The sequence below is a fragment of the Silene latifolia genome, chromosome 6 (genome assembly GCF_048544455.1).
Source record: "Silene latifolia isolate original U9 population chromosome 6, ASM4854445v1, whole genome shotgun sequence".
NCBI classification, from domain to species: domain Eukaryota; kingdom Viridiplantae; phylum Streptophyta; class Magnoliopsida; order Caryophyllales; family Caryophyllaceae; genus Silene; species Silene latifolia.
The window spans coordinates 125,474,379-125,491,208 of NC_133531.1; the positions used below are offsets into that span (position 1 = coordinate 125,474,379).

The 16,830-nt window shown below is 39.1% G+C and overlaps 1 protein-coding gene across 1 annotated transcript; it reads right to left on the reverse strand.

Moving 5' to 3' along the window:
• Positions 1-2,249: 2,249 nt before the first annotated feature.
• On the reverse strand, positions 2,250-8,229 carry LOC141587225 (O-fucosyltransferase 29-like). Its single transcript, XM_074408677.1, has 9 exons — positions 7,666-8,229; positions 6,322-6,412; positions 5,854-5,930; positions 5,652-5,740; positions 5,363-5,552; positions 5,020-5,201; positions 4,336-4,438; positions 3,579-3,907; positions 2,250-2,933 (listed from the first exon to the last, which is right to left on the reverse strand). Exons 1-9 carry the CDS (start codon positions 7,966-7,968, stop codon positions 2,585-2,587), a joined length of 1,713 nt encoding a protein of 570 aa, XP_074264778.1. The 5' UTR covers positions 7,969-8,229; the 3' UTR covers positions 2,250-2,584.
• Positions 8,230-16,830: the final 8,601 nt, after the last annotated feature.

The following is a 16,830-nucleotide window of genomic DNA, read 5'->3' on the forward strand; positions in this document are numbered from 1 at the left end:
TAATTAAAAATTATTGTATCTTAATTATAGTTAGCTACATTGATTTAAAATTTTAAAAACGGGCCCATGAATTTCACGGATTTAAAACTAGTATATTTTAAATTTAGTATATATCAAAAATGTGTCTAAAGGCTCATGTTAAGACTACTTAAATGGAAATTTGACGATGAATAAAACATTGGAATTTGAAAAGGGGCTTTATTATTTCAATTTTCCATGATACGTGTCATTAAACTTTCCAATTAAATCTCCTTAACATATAATCCTAAGGTACATTTTAGAAAAACCGTCAATACTATACCAAATTTATTACTTCTATTTACTATTTACGATAAAAAAGAAATATCTCATTAATATTGTACTCTCAGATAAGGAGAGGGAGAATCGAACATGATTTCTATTGTATATTATCACAAAATAGTTTTATAATGTACTTATTCACTTGCTTACAGTAATAAAATTTACGCTTACAGTAATAAAATTTACGCTTTATTTTTAATGTGTTGAAAGAGAGACTCTAGTAACTCTACAGATTGAGCTAAGTGCATAAGCACAACTACACACGCATGATCTGGTGGATGCGCAATGCTATATGAATATGCCAAGAATATGCTTTTGTTTTGCTTGCTTCATTAGCTAATTCATCATCCGATGGGATAATGTCGTTGTTGCTTGTTAGACTATCATGAGTATTATTAATAACCCAAGTCTAGGGCTACGGAGTATTGTTTTGTTGTAAAGCTAAATTCTTGGTCGGGTTTGCTTGGATTCGAGTTGGATTACTCGGTCGGGTCAGCTTTACCAATTCTATGCGACTATGCATAATAATATACAGTAGCAGAACCAGGAATTGAACCTAGCGAGGCGAAAATTTTCAACGGAGGCTAACAGTTAATGTCTTAATGGTAATGGGGAAATCGAAAAAATTTAGAAAATTTCAACTAAAACTTTTGCGATTTTCATCAACAGCGGAGGACGAACGCCCTTGCTATCCTTCCTAGCTCCACCAGTAACAATGTGAGTTGACTCTGATGGGTATCAATTGAACTAATAAGGATAGCATATGCACAATTTCAAGATAATGATAAATATTGTTGCAATTAGATCTTTGATTGAACCCTAAATCAACCTAAATAACGATACAAATGTGTGTGAATTTGAAATAACATTTCACCCAACTTTTGACTAAACTATGAGTGCTCCCCTATAATGATGTTCATATTTATTTTGTTCATACCATATACGGAAAGAAACATAAGTATGAGAATATCTTGCTCAAGAGTCAAGAATATTCGCTTCTTTTAGTGTGGATATTATCATCTACCATTATAGCCCATTTTATGAACGTTTTCATTAACTTCTTAGTTATAAGTATACAACTCATTGAAGACGGGTAAATTCGTCACAAGCTGAAGACGGGTCAAGTAATATCCAAGTAGGAAGATAAAACAAAAGCAAAACGCTACTCCCTAGGCATTCTTCTTTTGTCTTATCTACTGACTTAGTATTACTTGACCCGTCTTCAGCTTGTGACGGATATGTCCGTCTTCAATGAAAATTTGTGTAGTTATAAATGGATTATTGTTTCGATTCTCCATTTCGGCAATACTTATCATTTTCCAATTAGTCTCTCTTGAGACGTACTCATATACATAACCATTCTAAGATTGAACGAATCATATAATATCTTATTTGTATAAATGAGACAAATATTCTCTCAAGGCCTTAGGAGTTCGCTTTTGTTTTATGTGATTATAGTTGTGCTGTTGTGCATTGTAGCGGACAATCCAGCCCAACCCTGTCTTGTGGGCTGAATTTCAGTGGCCCACCCAGCCTGGCACAACCCGGTCATCACCTTGGACCGGACTAGTGCTGCATTTTACAAGGCCCGGCCCAATCCCAACACTAATTTTTTTTTTAAAAAAACGTGGCCCAGCCCAGCTTGCCCTTGCCCACTACTACGTGGGCTGGGCTCAAGCTGGATGAAACCAACCAAGCACTGGCCTGGCCCAGTGTACACCTCTGTATGTGACATATTTGACCAATTTCAAATTTAAGACGAACTTGTGATCTTTTCTAATGTCACACAAATAAATTTGATTTGGTTCCTAAGACATTTTAATCATGTTATAATGAAGGTGGGGTTCGTAATTCTTATTCTTGGCCTTTTCTTTTCACATGAGTAAAAGGGTAGAGTACTAAAGAGTTACACTTCGAATACCAAATCTTAACACAATCAGAGGAAACTGTTTTTGAATGACAAACAATGTCAACAGACAAAAGCCAACACTTGTACTCAAACAAACAAGCATGTCAACAACATAAATGATAAATCAAGGCATAAGTAGCGATACTAATCGCGTAAACTAACATCTAAGGATAGAACTCTCGCCTACATGTTCACTGTTCACATAAATCAGTTCTAGGAACTAAGCTATATAGACGGCAAAAAATGTTTATCAACAATTGGATCTTCTATCTTCTATCACATATTTACATCAATCTAGCTCAAATTTTGTTGACGGACCTAGTCATACGGGTTATTTTGATGACACGTGATGATTGTGGCCATTAACTCGGACAGTTATACTCGTCGTAAGAACTCATCCAGGTCAGTGTCCTTGGGAGAACCGGACTTCTCTACACTAGTCTTGTTACTGAGTCTACGCCAGTCATCACTTATGGAAATATCTTCGTTGTCATCAGAAGTCCCATTGATGGATGGCCTTTTTCGCCTCTTGCAAATGCAAGCCCGGGAAATTCTTGAAATCCCCTTTCCTGGTTTCATTTCATCTGGTTCTCCCATGAAACCCCTTTGGGCCGACTTTACCTTTTTGGCAAATGTAGTCCAGTCCATTGTGTCTCGAGACATAAATAAAGCACTGAGCCTTTTCGAGTTAGGCTTAACCGTCCTCTTGTGGCCCATGTACCTCCTGAAAATTAAGAGAAAATATTCCAGGTTAGATGTCGATATGCAACACTCGCTACCAGAGTATGTTCAGTCACTTGGGACCTAGGTTTGACACCCATCAGTGTCACCAAAAAGAAAATGTAGGGTTAAATAGTAGACATGGAAAACACTTGACAATGAAGACAGCAGGTTCAGAACCACATGATTGATTTATAGCTTTACCAAAGTTACTCAACAGCTCCCGCAGGTAGCGAGGTAAGACGGGTCAAATGTAGGCAGCTTTACCCCCAGTGAGCACAATATAAAGAGGTTGTTCACGAATCGCCCAGAATGTAACTTGTAAACTACATTGGTAATTGTATGCAGAAATTATAAGATAAAGTAAATCAAACAATCACCAGTTCGACAAGTTCAGTCTCCTTTAGAACTTTATATCAGTCATCATGTTTATTATTTACCTTCTATCCATTTATAAAGCTTTTTTATGGGAAAAAAATAAATAAAAAGGGACAAACTACTTTACTATCAGAACTATTAACCACACAATTTGCTTTTCCAAACTCTTGAGGTATAGACAACACAGATAACCTTAACATTATTTGACCAAATCAAGATCTCAGAAATATTAGGAAGCAATAAAGATCACTTGAAAGATTCGAAGTCTTACCTTCGACCTGCCAGAATTTTTGCCATGTTACCATTGTTGTTGGTGACAAATACATCACTCTCATCAGAGACAATGTAGTCAATGGCAGCAAGGCGAGAAGAGAAGGGGAGCAAATATTTCAATTCCTCGCCAGCAAGGATCTCTTTAGTGTAGAAGTTAGGGAAAAGATCCCTAAGAGGTTGTAGAGTAGCCTCTCCGCCATAAATTTCGCCAGATGCCACGTAAAGGTGGGTGTCATTTTTATAGCCAAGTGCTCGCAGCATCACACCAACTTCTTCAGGTGTGAGTGGACACTTCCCTCTCTTACGCTCCTCAAGTGGGCTCAAGTCCTAGAGAAACCACAGGATATATAATAAGAAGAGTTAGAATACAACCCCGAATAAAATACAAGGAAAAGGAACTCAAGGCATATAACTCAGACATAGTGACAAGTGACGATACGACACAGTGTCAAATGTCTGACACTCGTTGTCTTAAATTTAAAGTGACTTAAGGATACGATCAGACAAGTGTCTTGACCAATTTAGACACGGAAACTCCATTTTTTATAAATATTTCTATTACATCTCTAGAATCACACTACAATAAACCAGCGATCTAGTTTGCCAAGAAAAATTCAAATATTCATATACTTGCCCATGTATATTGCCAGACCTGAGTTTAGACTAAAACTGAGAAGATTTAGACAAGTGAGAATGTATCATAAAACTGGACAAGCAGGAAATTTTATTAAATACAGAGAAGTATAGGAGCTCACAGGTAAGGTATCCCATCGCTTCCTTATTTCACGAAGCTCATTTATTTCTTTTTCTCCGCCGCCATAGTAGCACCCAGAGAATGCCAGCATATCGGGCTCAAACCTGCACCAAGTTTGAACTATTACAACACAGTGCTATAAGAAACTGTACTCTTAAGTTTGTACTCTGTACAAGATAAAATTAAGCCAAGCCAAGCCAATTCCCCAAAATTAGTACTTGTAATAGATTACAATTTCCACGCGTGTCCTTGAGTCCACTGTCAATGCACAAATGTAAAACCTTGCTGAGTATAAGCTAACCTTAATCCCAAGTTTATTGTCCACATTTACCCTTGGTGGTCAACCGATGTCAACATGCCATTAACTTATCCAAACAAATGGAGCGATAAGGTAAAATTTTCCATGTTTGAACTATTTTTATATTATAATTTTAATACATTGTAGCTGTTGTACATTATGAGAAATTTGGTAAAGTCATTATCGTTTGATAACCAAACTGCCAAAGTCAAAAGGCGACGAATATAAATGGGAAGGAGGGACTACTACATTAGGCAAGTGAATAGCTAATAGTGACCTCATAAACAAGCACAAAATTATTGGGGGGTGTGATCTGGAGAGACTATACAAACAGTAGCAGAGTAAGTGAGTCCCATGAACAACCAAAGATAATTGAATCTAACCAACCTTAAATGCACCGCGATGAACCGCGTTGCCATTTGTCGCATTCTCAGTACTACTTTAGCACCAAGTTCCTGTATTGGTTTGGTAAATCTCAATGCATGATAATTAACTCGACACCGCAATTTTTGAAGTTCTGGATCAAGGTCATTCGCTAGCCTGTAGTCAAACTTGTATAGCTGCACAACCTGCACAAAATTAATCATTGTCAGGCTCATTATTATAAAACGAGAACACATGATACTTTCATTTAGATTAAGTAATTCTTTCGATGCCATAATTAGAAAGAAAATATAGAAAATTATACAGTTAGAAATAACATACTCCTTAAGAGATAAAATTTTCTTACACGTCTTCTCAAGAGTATAGGTAAGACTAGCTCAACATAATCTTCCGGGGTTGATTTTCTTGGCACTCGCATAGTATATGGGGGTTTTTCCATAGATCTCATGACTTTATCCGGTACTCTTTTAACAATTTTCACATCTTTTGCAAGAGAATGTATGAACCAGTCAACATCAAAAATATCAGCAAAGTCGCTGCACATCAGATTAAAGAATATTCAGAAACATGAGAAAGGACTGAATGAACATAATATATTGAGAGACCAAACTTCATATAACAAGAGCTCAAATTACCTCTCATCTTTCCAATACGAATTATGATCCAGAGATGGAACTACGAGAGTAGCATTCAGTATTCGAGCTACAACTACAGCATCTGTTATCTGTGGAAAAAAAAATGACAGTAAATATTATCCATGAAGAATGGAGGGGAAAAAACAGGAAATTTTCAAATAAGGCATTCACATGAGTGAAGCACAAATGACCTTCCACTTACCCCAATCCTTTGTTGATTGAGCCCTCCACTAGTCGCAATAAGCAAATAGCCATTTGAGTATTTCTCAGATATAGCAGCTTTATTGAACCATGAAGAATAAGACAAGAGCATTAGTCCCGGAATATCAATCATTTCACTTTTCGGAGTAGGAGTGGAGGAGAGTTACGATGATTGATGCAGTTTACTCAAACAAAACCTAATTAAAATGATATGACACCACAGAAATGAAAATCATAGCTAATTCACAGGAAAGGGAACTGTCCAAGTTTTCAATTGTCAGGCAGAAGATATGCAACATCTGAAAGTGGCAAGGAAAAAAAAGAATGGACTGCACTTCTTTTTATTGCGACATAGCAGTCAGTTGCTGCAAATATGCAATTATCGACACATTATTCAATTGAAGCAGTCTTTATATGCTACGAGGCTTCGCAGATGCATGTTGACAAAACAAAAATGAATGGGACTTACAACGGAAATGTCGACTTCGTTTACAGCATCCATAGTAAACCTCTGTATAACTAGATTTCCATATATTAATTCGTTCACGATGACCCACAACCTACAAAAAGATAGCAAACATGATTGTACAAGTGCAGACTTAAAATTTGCAAGTCATTTATACACAGGCATGGCCTTTATCAGGAACCCATCACCTCTTGCTATGCCAGGATATGTTCAGTTGCATGTAAAGGACAGTGGTGGCAGCTTATGTCTCATAAATTCCAGCGACTCTTGTATGAGACAGCCTCAAATGTGAGACCAACCCAAATACTTAAATATGTCTCATTTAGTTATATGGCAAATTAATTCATTCACCAGAAAGGCCTTCTCATATTAGTTTTTGGTGCATGAACGCATACTCAATGAAGGTAATCCAGAAACCTTATGCTCTGTAACAGAATACTAACACTGCCCTTCATCCGGCCCTCTCTGGGTCAATTGATCAGCTACGCAAAAACGCTTAAGAAAGTGTTCTAAGACAGGAAGTGATGGAGAAAAAATCCAAGCCGACACATTATTTATGCTCAGTAAACAAAGTTCTTTCCACCAACAAATCCATAGACTACTTCTCTACAAGGCTTATACTATCCTGGTCAATGTGACGCGAGATCAATTTGTCTATTTAATCACTGCCACAAGCCCACAAGATAATCTAATACAAAAGGAGAAATGCAAGGCAGACAAGGGTGCAAAGGAGCTAGCATTCACTAGTTCAGCTCCAAACAAGGAAAACTTCTCTGATTGAAAAAAAATCTACCTAAGATTTCTATAATAGCTAACTATGAATGCCAAGCTGACAGTAGTGACAGTCTGACTGACAACAATTAAGAACACATTTCCTGCTACCAAAAAAATGTTACACTATTAATTGCACAAAAGAAAGATCCAAGACAAAACAGAAACTAAAAACAAACAAACAGGTATACTAATGCAAAATTCTCCCACCGTTTCAATCATTTGTTTACTTTTTTATTCTTCGTGAGCCGTGTTTTAATCAAATTAAAACAAATGATTGGGACTGAGATAGTGCATTATTACAAACTCTAGAACATATTGTACACGTGAGAGAAAAATATAGCCAGAATCCAAAATAAAGATGGGAAACAATCTAAATGACTAAATATCAGAAAAATGGAAACAACCTAAAATCCAAATTCTATGTACTTCCTAAATTAAGACATAACACAGTTCAAACTTAAAAGTTCCAAATTTATGATAGGTAATGTTGTTACCAACACAAAGAGGCTGTTTCCGAACCAAAATCGACCAAATAAAATAAAAAGGAAAGTAGTAAAGAGAAAGTAAGTATACCCATTTGTTGTAGATGCCCTTCTTAATCAAACGTTGAGAATAATACTCAAGATCAGAAACAACATGTCCAGTAAACAATGAAATTAAACCAAGAGCAAACAACATTATCCCACATATTAGTGACCATGAATATTGCTTTCTTTGAGATCTCCAACAATTTATATGATGTTGTTTTTGAACTTTCAACTCATTATTTCCATCATTATTAACAAATAAATCAACAACATTTCCATTTCCATTTCCATTTTCATTAACATTACAATTAGTATTTTTGATGGAATTTTTCCCACCCCAAAATCCCATCTTTTTTTTTTTTGGGCTATCTCAATTTCATAATCCCAATTCACTAAAAATGAATGCTTTTGGGAATTTTCAAAAGAATTTAAACCCTAAAATTGAAAAATTAGGTGGGCACTGAAATAGTGGGGAAATTAAAGAGAGAGAATTAGAGAAATTGGGGACCTACCCAGTTTAAATTATGGGAATTTAAGATCTGGGTAGGAATTTAATGGAGATGATCTAGAGTGAGAGAGGAGAGAAGAGTGTGTGCAGCTGTGAGACAGTGAAGAAGAAGAGAGAGAAAGCGTGCATTAAAGTGAAAAGACTGCAAAATGATGAACAAAAAGGGGTTTTATTTTTTTATTTTTTTATTTTTCTTTTTGTTATATATGCTTTGTTTGCGCATTGATTATTGATTAGTGACTGTTTTTTGCAATCACAATCAATATTGATCATTGATTGTGATTATTAATTTGTCAACGGAGAGAAAACTAGATGGGTTGATCTCATCAAATCCTTAATAAAATCATAAATTCTTGTTTAAAAATGCATTATGGTCTTAGTCCCTTTTATTTTTGCAAAACCGGATTCTTTTTCTCAAGAAAAAAGTCCCTTTTAAAAATTATTGAGGTGTCAATTTAATTTATAAGTGATACACTAAAAGGTAAAAATCTGTATATACGGTGTCATTATCATTTAAGTATTTTATTTCAGTACGTCTTATTTAAGATTGAATATCCGTTTTATCTCTAAAATAAATCCAAATATTACCAAATGATGCTATTAACACATTTTTCCTCTTTATTCCGAATATACCTCCATCGCGACGACCACCCACTCACCGCTGTCCCGGGCCTAACACAAAGCGATAACATCACACAAACTACTCTGGCATGTTCAACGGCGTTCCAGCGCTACCACGAATTAGGTTTGTAACACCCCCATTTAATCAGGAGCTTTTAACCAGTCCTCCCAAATAAATAAAAGCGTTACCATCTCGATTTCCCGAGGTAGTGAATAACAAAATACAACAAACCAAAGTACTTTAGATAAAATTTAGCGATTACATGTTTATTACAAATTATCCAAACTAAAACTTAATAAAAAATAAATTACAACTCGCAACAGAAATAAATAAAGTGAACAAATTCAACTAAGTGATTCAGATAACAACTATGGTCCAAGTCGAGCTCACGTCCCAATGCTCCCAAGTCAGCTAGTCTCAAGCACCTGCAAGTCTGCTCTCCATTTATGGTTCATCACGGGTGTTCACGAATACACTGTCAACCACGAGGTTGAGTAAGAATAAACTAAACAACAATATTAACCCAACCAAAACAGACATCCTTCAATTTTCATCACTTCATTCATACAACTCACTTATTTTACTGGCAGTAACACCACCCCCCATAACACCGTGCTATGTACAACTGGCAGTAGTACTTGCATACCATGCTCACCTGGCAGTAGTAATTACTTACTAAGCACAACTATCTCTGACAGTAGTAATTACTTACTATGCACATCTGGCAGTAACGATCACTCGCTATGCACAACTGGCAGTAACACCCTCAGTGTTATGCTCAACTGAATAATCAACTCTCCATACCAAATATAACCAACAACAAATACTCAATAACAATCCTGTCATACAGCTCAGCCAACATCTTAGCAAACACAAATATTCTATCTCCAATAATAAATTACAATATTAACTTTAATCTCATTAACCATCACAATTAAATATTCAATCACTTAACAATATAACTCGAGTTGAGTAGGAAATTCCTACCTTTCAGCAATCCAATAAAATAGCAAAGCAATCCAACAAATAATGTTTCTCAACAATTCCGTCACCTTTTATCGCTAATTGCCCTTCCGTCTTCTAAATCCCCTTCTTTTAATTTTTATGAATTACTTTTCAGATTTTTTATGTATTTATAATCTAGGTTTAGGGAGTATATGATGCCAATTAGGAAACTATTGCCTTATTCTAATTATTATAGGGTTTACCATTCTTCTTCTTCTTCTTCTTCTTCTTCTTCTTCTTCTTCTTCTTCTTCTTCTTCTTCTTCTTCTTCTTCTTCTTCTTCTTCTTCTTCTTATTATTATTATTATTATTATTATTATTATTATTATTATTATTATTAAATCTCGCTTTAAATCCCCATCAATACTCATACTAGGCCTAATAAAATCGGCCCACTTAATATATCACACGGCCCAAGGCCTTATTACTAGCTAAGTCCAATTTCCGACTTGCTTACTGATGCTGAGCGTGTCGTTGTACGCCCAATCAAACACATTTATAATTCTCAACAAACAACTAGTTAGTGGTTAAGTCGAGGTCGATCCATGGGACGGTGTGCTTTGGGTTCTAAGTCTATCTATCTCAATTTATACTAGTGTCACAATTGATTGGGTTTGTAGTTGTGTTCTAAACTAATGCAAGCACTAAAGTAAAACAAGCAATAAAGATGTAAACAAATGATTAAGATACTAGGATGTCGTGGGTTCATAGGGGATTCATGGAAATAGATCATACAAACACGTTCTCAATTAGGCGCAAGCACTTATTATTGTGATGAGATCGAGTTGGTGTATATCTTACAATCCCTAAGAAGGTTTGGGTCCCGGTGTAACACCCCCATACTCCAAGTGCCTTACCAGGACCACTCAGGTATTAAGACATTACCATCTCGGTTACCCGAGGCAATGATAATCAAACAACAATGAAGAAACAACGTTTATTATAAATAATTTAGCGAATAGTTACAATCCTCAAACCAAACCAAAAGTACGATACATTGTGCTCAAATGGTACATTCTAACTGAAATGTAAATAAACTAAAAGCTACAACCGGAAGACTCTTATCATCATGTCATGGCATCCCAACTATCCCAGTACTCATCTCATTACCGCTCAATATCTCGCTCACCATCCCCGAATGGATCACCGCAGTTTACAAAACAACACCGGTCGACTAATCACACAATCAATATAAACAATAACGATAAGGTAAACAAACAAAGCTTAATCACACACACACAACCAACCAATTCCCATCATCTCAATACCGACCGTCCTTTGGACCATTACGCCGATGGGGGACCGCACCGTACCCACCAAATCCCCGCTCCACATAGTGAGCGATAACCCTGTCCATTAATGTGCACATCCCTTCTGTGGCGGGTTCCACAAAAGGCGAAATTAGGGCGTGAAGCCACTCCCGCAAGTGACCCCACTCAGCCGAGAACGCATCTCGAGAACCATCAACAACGATCACCACCACAATCACAATACAATTATTACATCAAACAACCAAATACAATACATCAACCAATATCCCATTATGGGACTAATACCGAGTAGAAATCCTACCCGGTATGCACACAATCGACGGTCTCTCTCTTTGAGTCAAAAGCCTCTTCTATGAACCCTCCTCCTATCATACAACACATAGAGGCTACCGAATCACATACTACACATAAAACCCCCAATCTCTAAATTAGGGTTTAACCAAATCAAAGGAAATACAATAAAAAAGGGTACATAGATCTTACCCTCGACGCAAGGAACTCAACGGTATGAACAACGACAAGAACTGACCGTCTGAACTCCGGGAATTGCTAAGAATGCGATTAAGAAGATGAACTTGTTTGCTTTCTCTCTTAAACAGGAATTTAGGTTTTGTAAAAGTGATTTAGAATAATGACGACGTAGCTTAAATACCTTAATCGCATAATTAACAAAACCCGAGAAAACTCCCCGTAAAACCGGACACTCGATCGAGTACCCAAGGTACTCGATCGAGTAATTTCTTACTCGATCGAGTGCCCTGACTACTCGATCGAGTACCCAACAGTCGAAACTATTTTATTTCGCAACTTACCCTTACTCGGAGTAAGGCCTACTCGATAGAGTACCCCAAGACTTATAAATACGGAGTATTACAGTCTTCCCTCCTTAAAAGGAACTTCGTCCCCGAAGTTCAAACCACTACTAAACAAGGGTACTCCCACAACATTCCCGACTCAACCATCAAAAAAAATTCAACATAAAACGTGTTACTAATCCAACTCATCCCGACAAACATCCCGACACAACATATAAAAGGGGGTATAAAACTCTTAAAAACTGTTCGCGATCATCTCCTACCCCCCTAAAAGAAACAAGGTTACGTCCCCGTAACCATACATACCTGATCAAAAAGGAAAGGGTAACGCTCTTTCATTGCTTCCTCTGGCTCCCATGTAGCTTCCTCGGTCTCGTGGTTAGACCATAGGATCTTAAGCAAAACTGTCTCACCACTCCTAGTCTTTCTAACCTTTCGATCAAGAATCTGCTTCGGCACCTCAAGATATGATAAGGACTCATCTAGCTCTAAGCTCTCTGCCTCTAACACATGTGACGGGTCACTCACGTACTTCCGCAGCTGCGATACATGAAACACATTATGCACTCTCTCTAATGCAGCTGGTAAAGCCAGACGATAAGCAACTTCCCCAACTCGCTCTAAGATCTCATAAGGCCCTATAAACTTCTGACTTAGCTTGCCTTTCTTCCCAAATCTCATAACCCCACGCATAGGAGACACTTTCAAAAGAACCTTGTCCCCAACTTGAAACTCTATGTCCCGGCGATGTAGATTTGCATAACTCTTTTGTCGATCCTGGGCTGCTCTCATCCTTTCCCTGATCATCTTAATCTGTTCCACCATCTCATGCACCATCTCTGGTCCTAAAACCCTTTGCCTCAAAGACTATCGTCCCAACAGATTGGACTCCTACATCTCCTCCCATACAAAGCCTCAAACGGTGCCATACCTATACTGGTGTGATAGCTGTTATTGTAAGAAAATTCTATCAAGTCCAACCTCTGCTCCCAGCTACCACCAAAATCCATCACACAAGCTCGCAACATATCCTCAAGAGTCTTGATTGTTCTCTCGATCGCCCCGTCTGTCGCAGGATGAAATCTTTGTACTCATCTTCAAAGTTGTTCCCAATGATTCCTGCAACTCCTTCCAAAACCTCGATATAAACCTCGCATCTCTGTCAGACACTATGTCCTTAGGGACTCCATGTAACTTAAGCACGTTCTTTCGATAGGCCATAGCCAATTGTGTCTTAGTCCATGTATCTTTCATTGGAACAAAGTGAGCTGACTTGGTCAGACGATCCACTATCACCCAAATCATGTTGTTACCTTGTTGACTCTTTGGCAAACCCACAATGAAATCCATGGAAATGGATTCCCACTTCCACTCAGGTACCTCTAAAGACTGAATCTTACCTTGTGGTCGTCGCTGTTCTCCTTTAACTCTCTGGCATGTCAAACAACGGGATACAAACTCAGCTGTCTCTTTCTTCATCCCAGGCCACCAAAACGTTTTCTTCAAATCCTTGTATAACTTGTCTCCACCTGGATGAACTGAATATGGTGTGCAATGCGCCTCTGTCATGATAGTCTTTTTCAACTCCTCATCATTAGGAATACACTACCTACCATCAAACCTCAAACTACCATCTGTATGAATAGAAAACCGGGACACTGTCCCTTTCTCTACTCCAGCTCTCCACTCCACTATCTTAGGATCCAAAGCCTGTTTACCTCGAATATCATCATAAAACTCAAGCTGTACCGTCATATCACCCATGGCATCTCCTTTCTGCATCATATGTATCCCAAACCTCACCACCTCATCTCTCAGCCTCATCAAAGATAGAGTTGTACACAGAGAATGTACACTCTTCCTACTCAAAGCATCAGCAACAACATTGGCCTTCCCTTCATGGTAGATGATTTCCATGTCATAATCGCCAATCAGCTCCATCCACCTCCTCTGTCTCATGTTCAACTCCTTCTGCGTGAAGATGTACTTGAGACTCTTGTGATCAGAAAATACCTTAAAGATTGCTCCATACAGGTAATGTCTCCAAATCTTGAGAGCAAACACCACCGCACCCAACTCCAGATCATGAGTAGGGTAGTTCTCCTCATAAGGCTTCAATTTCCTAGAAGCATAGGCAATCACTTTACCATTCTGCATCAACACACATCCCAGCCCATTCTTCGAGGCATCTGTATAAACCTCAAAGTTCTCGCTCCCTTCAGGCAATGCTAAGACAGGAGCTGTGGTCAAACGCTCCTTTAATGTTTGGAACGCCGTCTCACAACTCTCATCCCAACGAAACCTGTTCTCTTCCCTCATCAACGCCGTCATCGGTCTAGCTATCCTGGAGGAATCTTTCACGAACCGTCTGTAGTATCCAGCTAAACCCAAGAAACTCCTAACCTCAGCAACATTCTTTGGTGCTTCCCACTTTGTCACTGCCTCTATCTTCGCCGGATCCACAGCTACTCCATCTTTAGAGATTACATGTCCCAGAAAAGCCACTTTCTCTAACCAGAACTCACACTTGGACAGCTTAGCATACAACTCATGATCTCTCAAGGTCTGCAACACGATCCTCAGGTGCTCCTCATGCTCCTCCTTAGTCTTAGAGTAGACTAAGATATCATCGATAAACACCACTACAAACTGGTCCAAGAACTTGTCTGAAGATTCTATTCATTAGATCCATAAACACTGCCGGCGCATTAGACAACCCAAACGGCATCACCACATACTCATAATGGCCATACCTCGACGTGAAAGCTGTCTTTGGTATGTCCACCTCTCTAATCTTCACCTGATGGTACCCCGACCTCAAATCAATCTTAGAAAAGACTGTTGCACCACTCAACTGATCAAACAGGTCATCTATCCTTGGCAAAGGATACTTGTTCTTTATCGTCACTCGGTTCGGCTCCCGTAATCTATGCATAGCCTCAAACTCCCATCTTTCTTCTTCACGAAAAGAACTGGTGCTCCCACGGCGATACACTTGGTCTAATGTATCCCTTCTCTATCAGATCATCCAACTGCTTCCTAAGCTCCTCCATCTCCTTAGGACCCATACGGTACGATGCCTTAGAGATTGGCCCCGTCCCTGGTTTCAACTCAACGGTGAAATCTATCTCCCTCTTCGGTGGCAACCCGGAATTTCCTCTCGGAAAAACATCTCGCAAACTCTCCCACCACCGGTATCTCATCAATCGTCGGACTCTACTCGGTCATCTCTCACATGGCACAAGATCAAAGGACATCCCTTCCTCAGATAAGACTTCAAGGTGGTTTGCAATCAACTTAACTTTGGGTTTGACTAGAAACCCACGATAAGACACACTAACACCCTTAGGACCTCTTAAAGATACTTTCTTTTGATGACAGTCTATCTTAGCTTTATACTTTCCTAACCAATCCATCCCGACTATCATCTCAAAACCATTAAAAGGAAACTCTAGCAAGTCTACAGGGAAATCAAATTGCCCAACTATCAAAGATACATCTTTGAACAATCTCTCACACGATACAGACTCACCCGAAGGTATGAAAACTTGCTCACTAACAGACTCATATACTCTCAAACCCAACTGTTTAACATGACTCAAGACACAAACGATCGAGAAGCCCCGAATCAAACAAAACAAAGGTAGGAATACCATTAACAAGGAATGTACCGGTGATAACGTGCGCATCTTCCTCAGCTGCTTTCTTCTCCATCATGAATAACTTGCCGCTGGTCTTCTGCCCACCTCCCTGGACAGTACTGGCCGAGGTGGTCGGCTTAGCACCCGACCCTTGATTGTTGTTGTTGTTCGTTGGTGGTTTCTGATAAGAATTACCGCCGTTGCGGTTGCCTCCACTCGGTAACTCGACCTCCCGGTTTGGCCATGATCCGGGGTCATTTGCTCGCGAAGCTCTGCGTAGGTCTCTGGAAAGATCCCGGTGCACTTGTGCACTCATGTCTCTTGTGTCCTACACCACCACAGCCATAGCAGGTCACTCCCCAACTATTACTCACACTTCCACGGCCACGCCCAAAGGAAGCCCCAAAGATCGAACCGGACCCGAAGAAAACCCCTTAGGCTGATTGTGGTTGCCTTTCTTGTGATTAGATTGGCCACCACCCTCGCTCTCAGACTTCCTCTTCTCACCACCTAACCTCTCCTGAGCCATCTCCACCAACCTCTCAGCTCTCCCAGCCCTCTCATAAGCTTCCTTAACATCAGTAAGGACTCCCACGGGTAACTTATCCATAATCTTAGGGGTCAACCCCCTCTCAAACCTCAATGCCAGATTCTCCTCACTCAAACCCATATCCTCAGCATACCTAGACTTCTCATTGAACAACCTGTAGTACTCAGCCACAGACATCTCAGCGGTCATCTTAAAACCATCAAACTCTTCTCTCAACTTACTCCTCACATGTTCCGGTACAAACTCCTTCCTCACAGCCCTACGAAACTCCTCCCAAGGTATAGCAGGTAAGCCTTGGTTTGTATATATCTCCTTAGCACTCACTTTCACCGAATCCCACCACTTGCCTGCTGCCTCCCTCAGATAGAACGCAGCATGTTCCACTCTCATCTCATCAGGACAGTGAACCAAATCTAATATGTTCTCTATCTCTCTCAGCCAACTATCAAGAAGGTTAGGCTCCCCGACTCCCTTGTACTCTTTCGGGTTAAACCTTGCAATGTAGAGGCTGATTTTAGAATGATCAACCTCCTTCTCCTTACCCTTATTCTTATCCTCATTCACTTTCTTTAGGGTCTCAGTAAGAGCATCTTGGTGCTCTAACATCTTAACGATGTCATCCGTGGTCATAAGCTCAGCTCTCGCATACAAAGCAGTTCTCTTGGGCGGCATCTTGAAACTATACATATATAAGAAAGGGTAGATATGAACACACGTACTAACTTCAAAACACGAAAACACGCCACCCAGGACCTACTCGATCGAGTGCCCAAACATACTCGATCGAGTAACGGGCTAA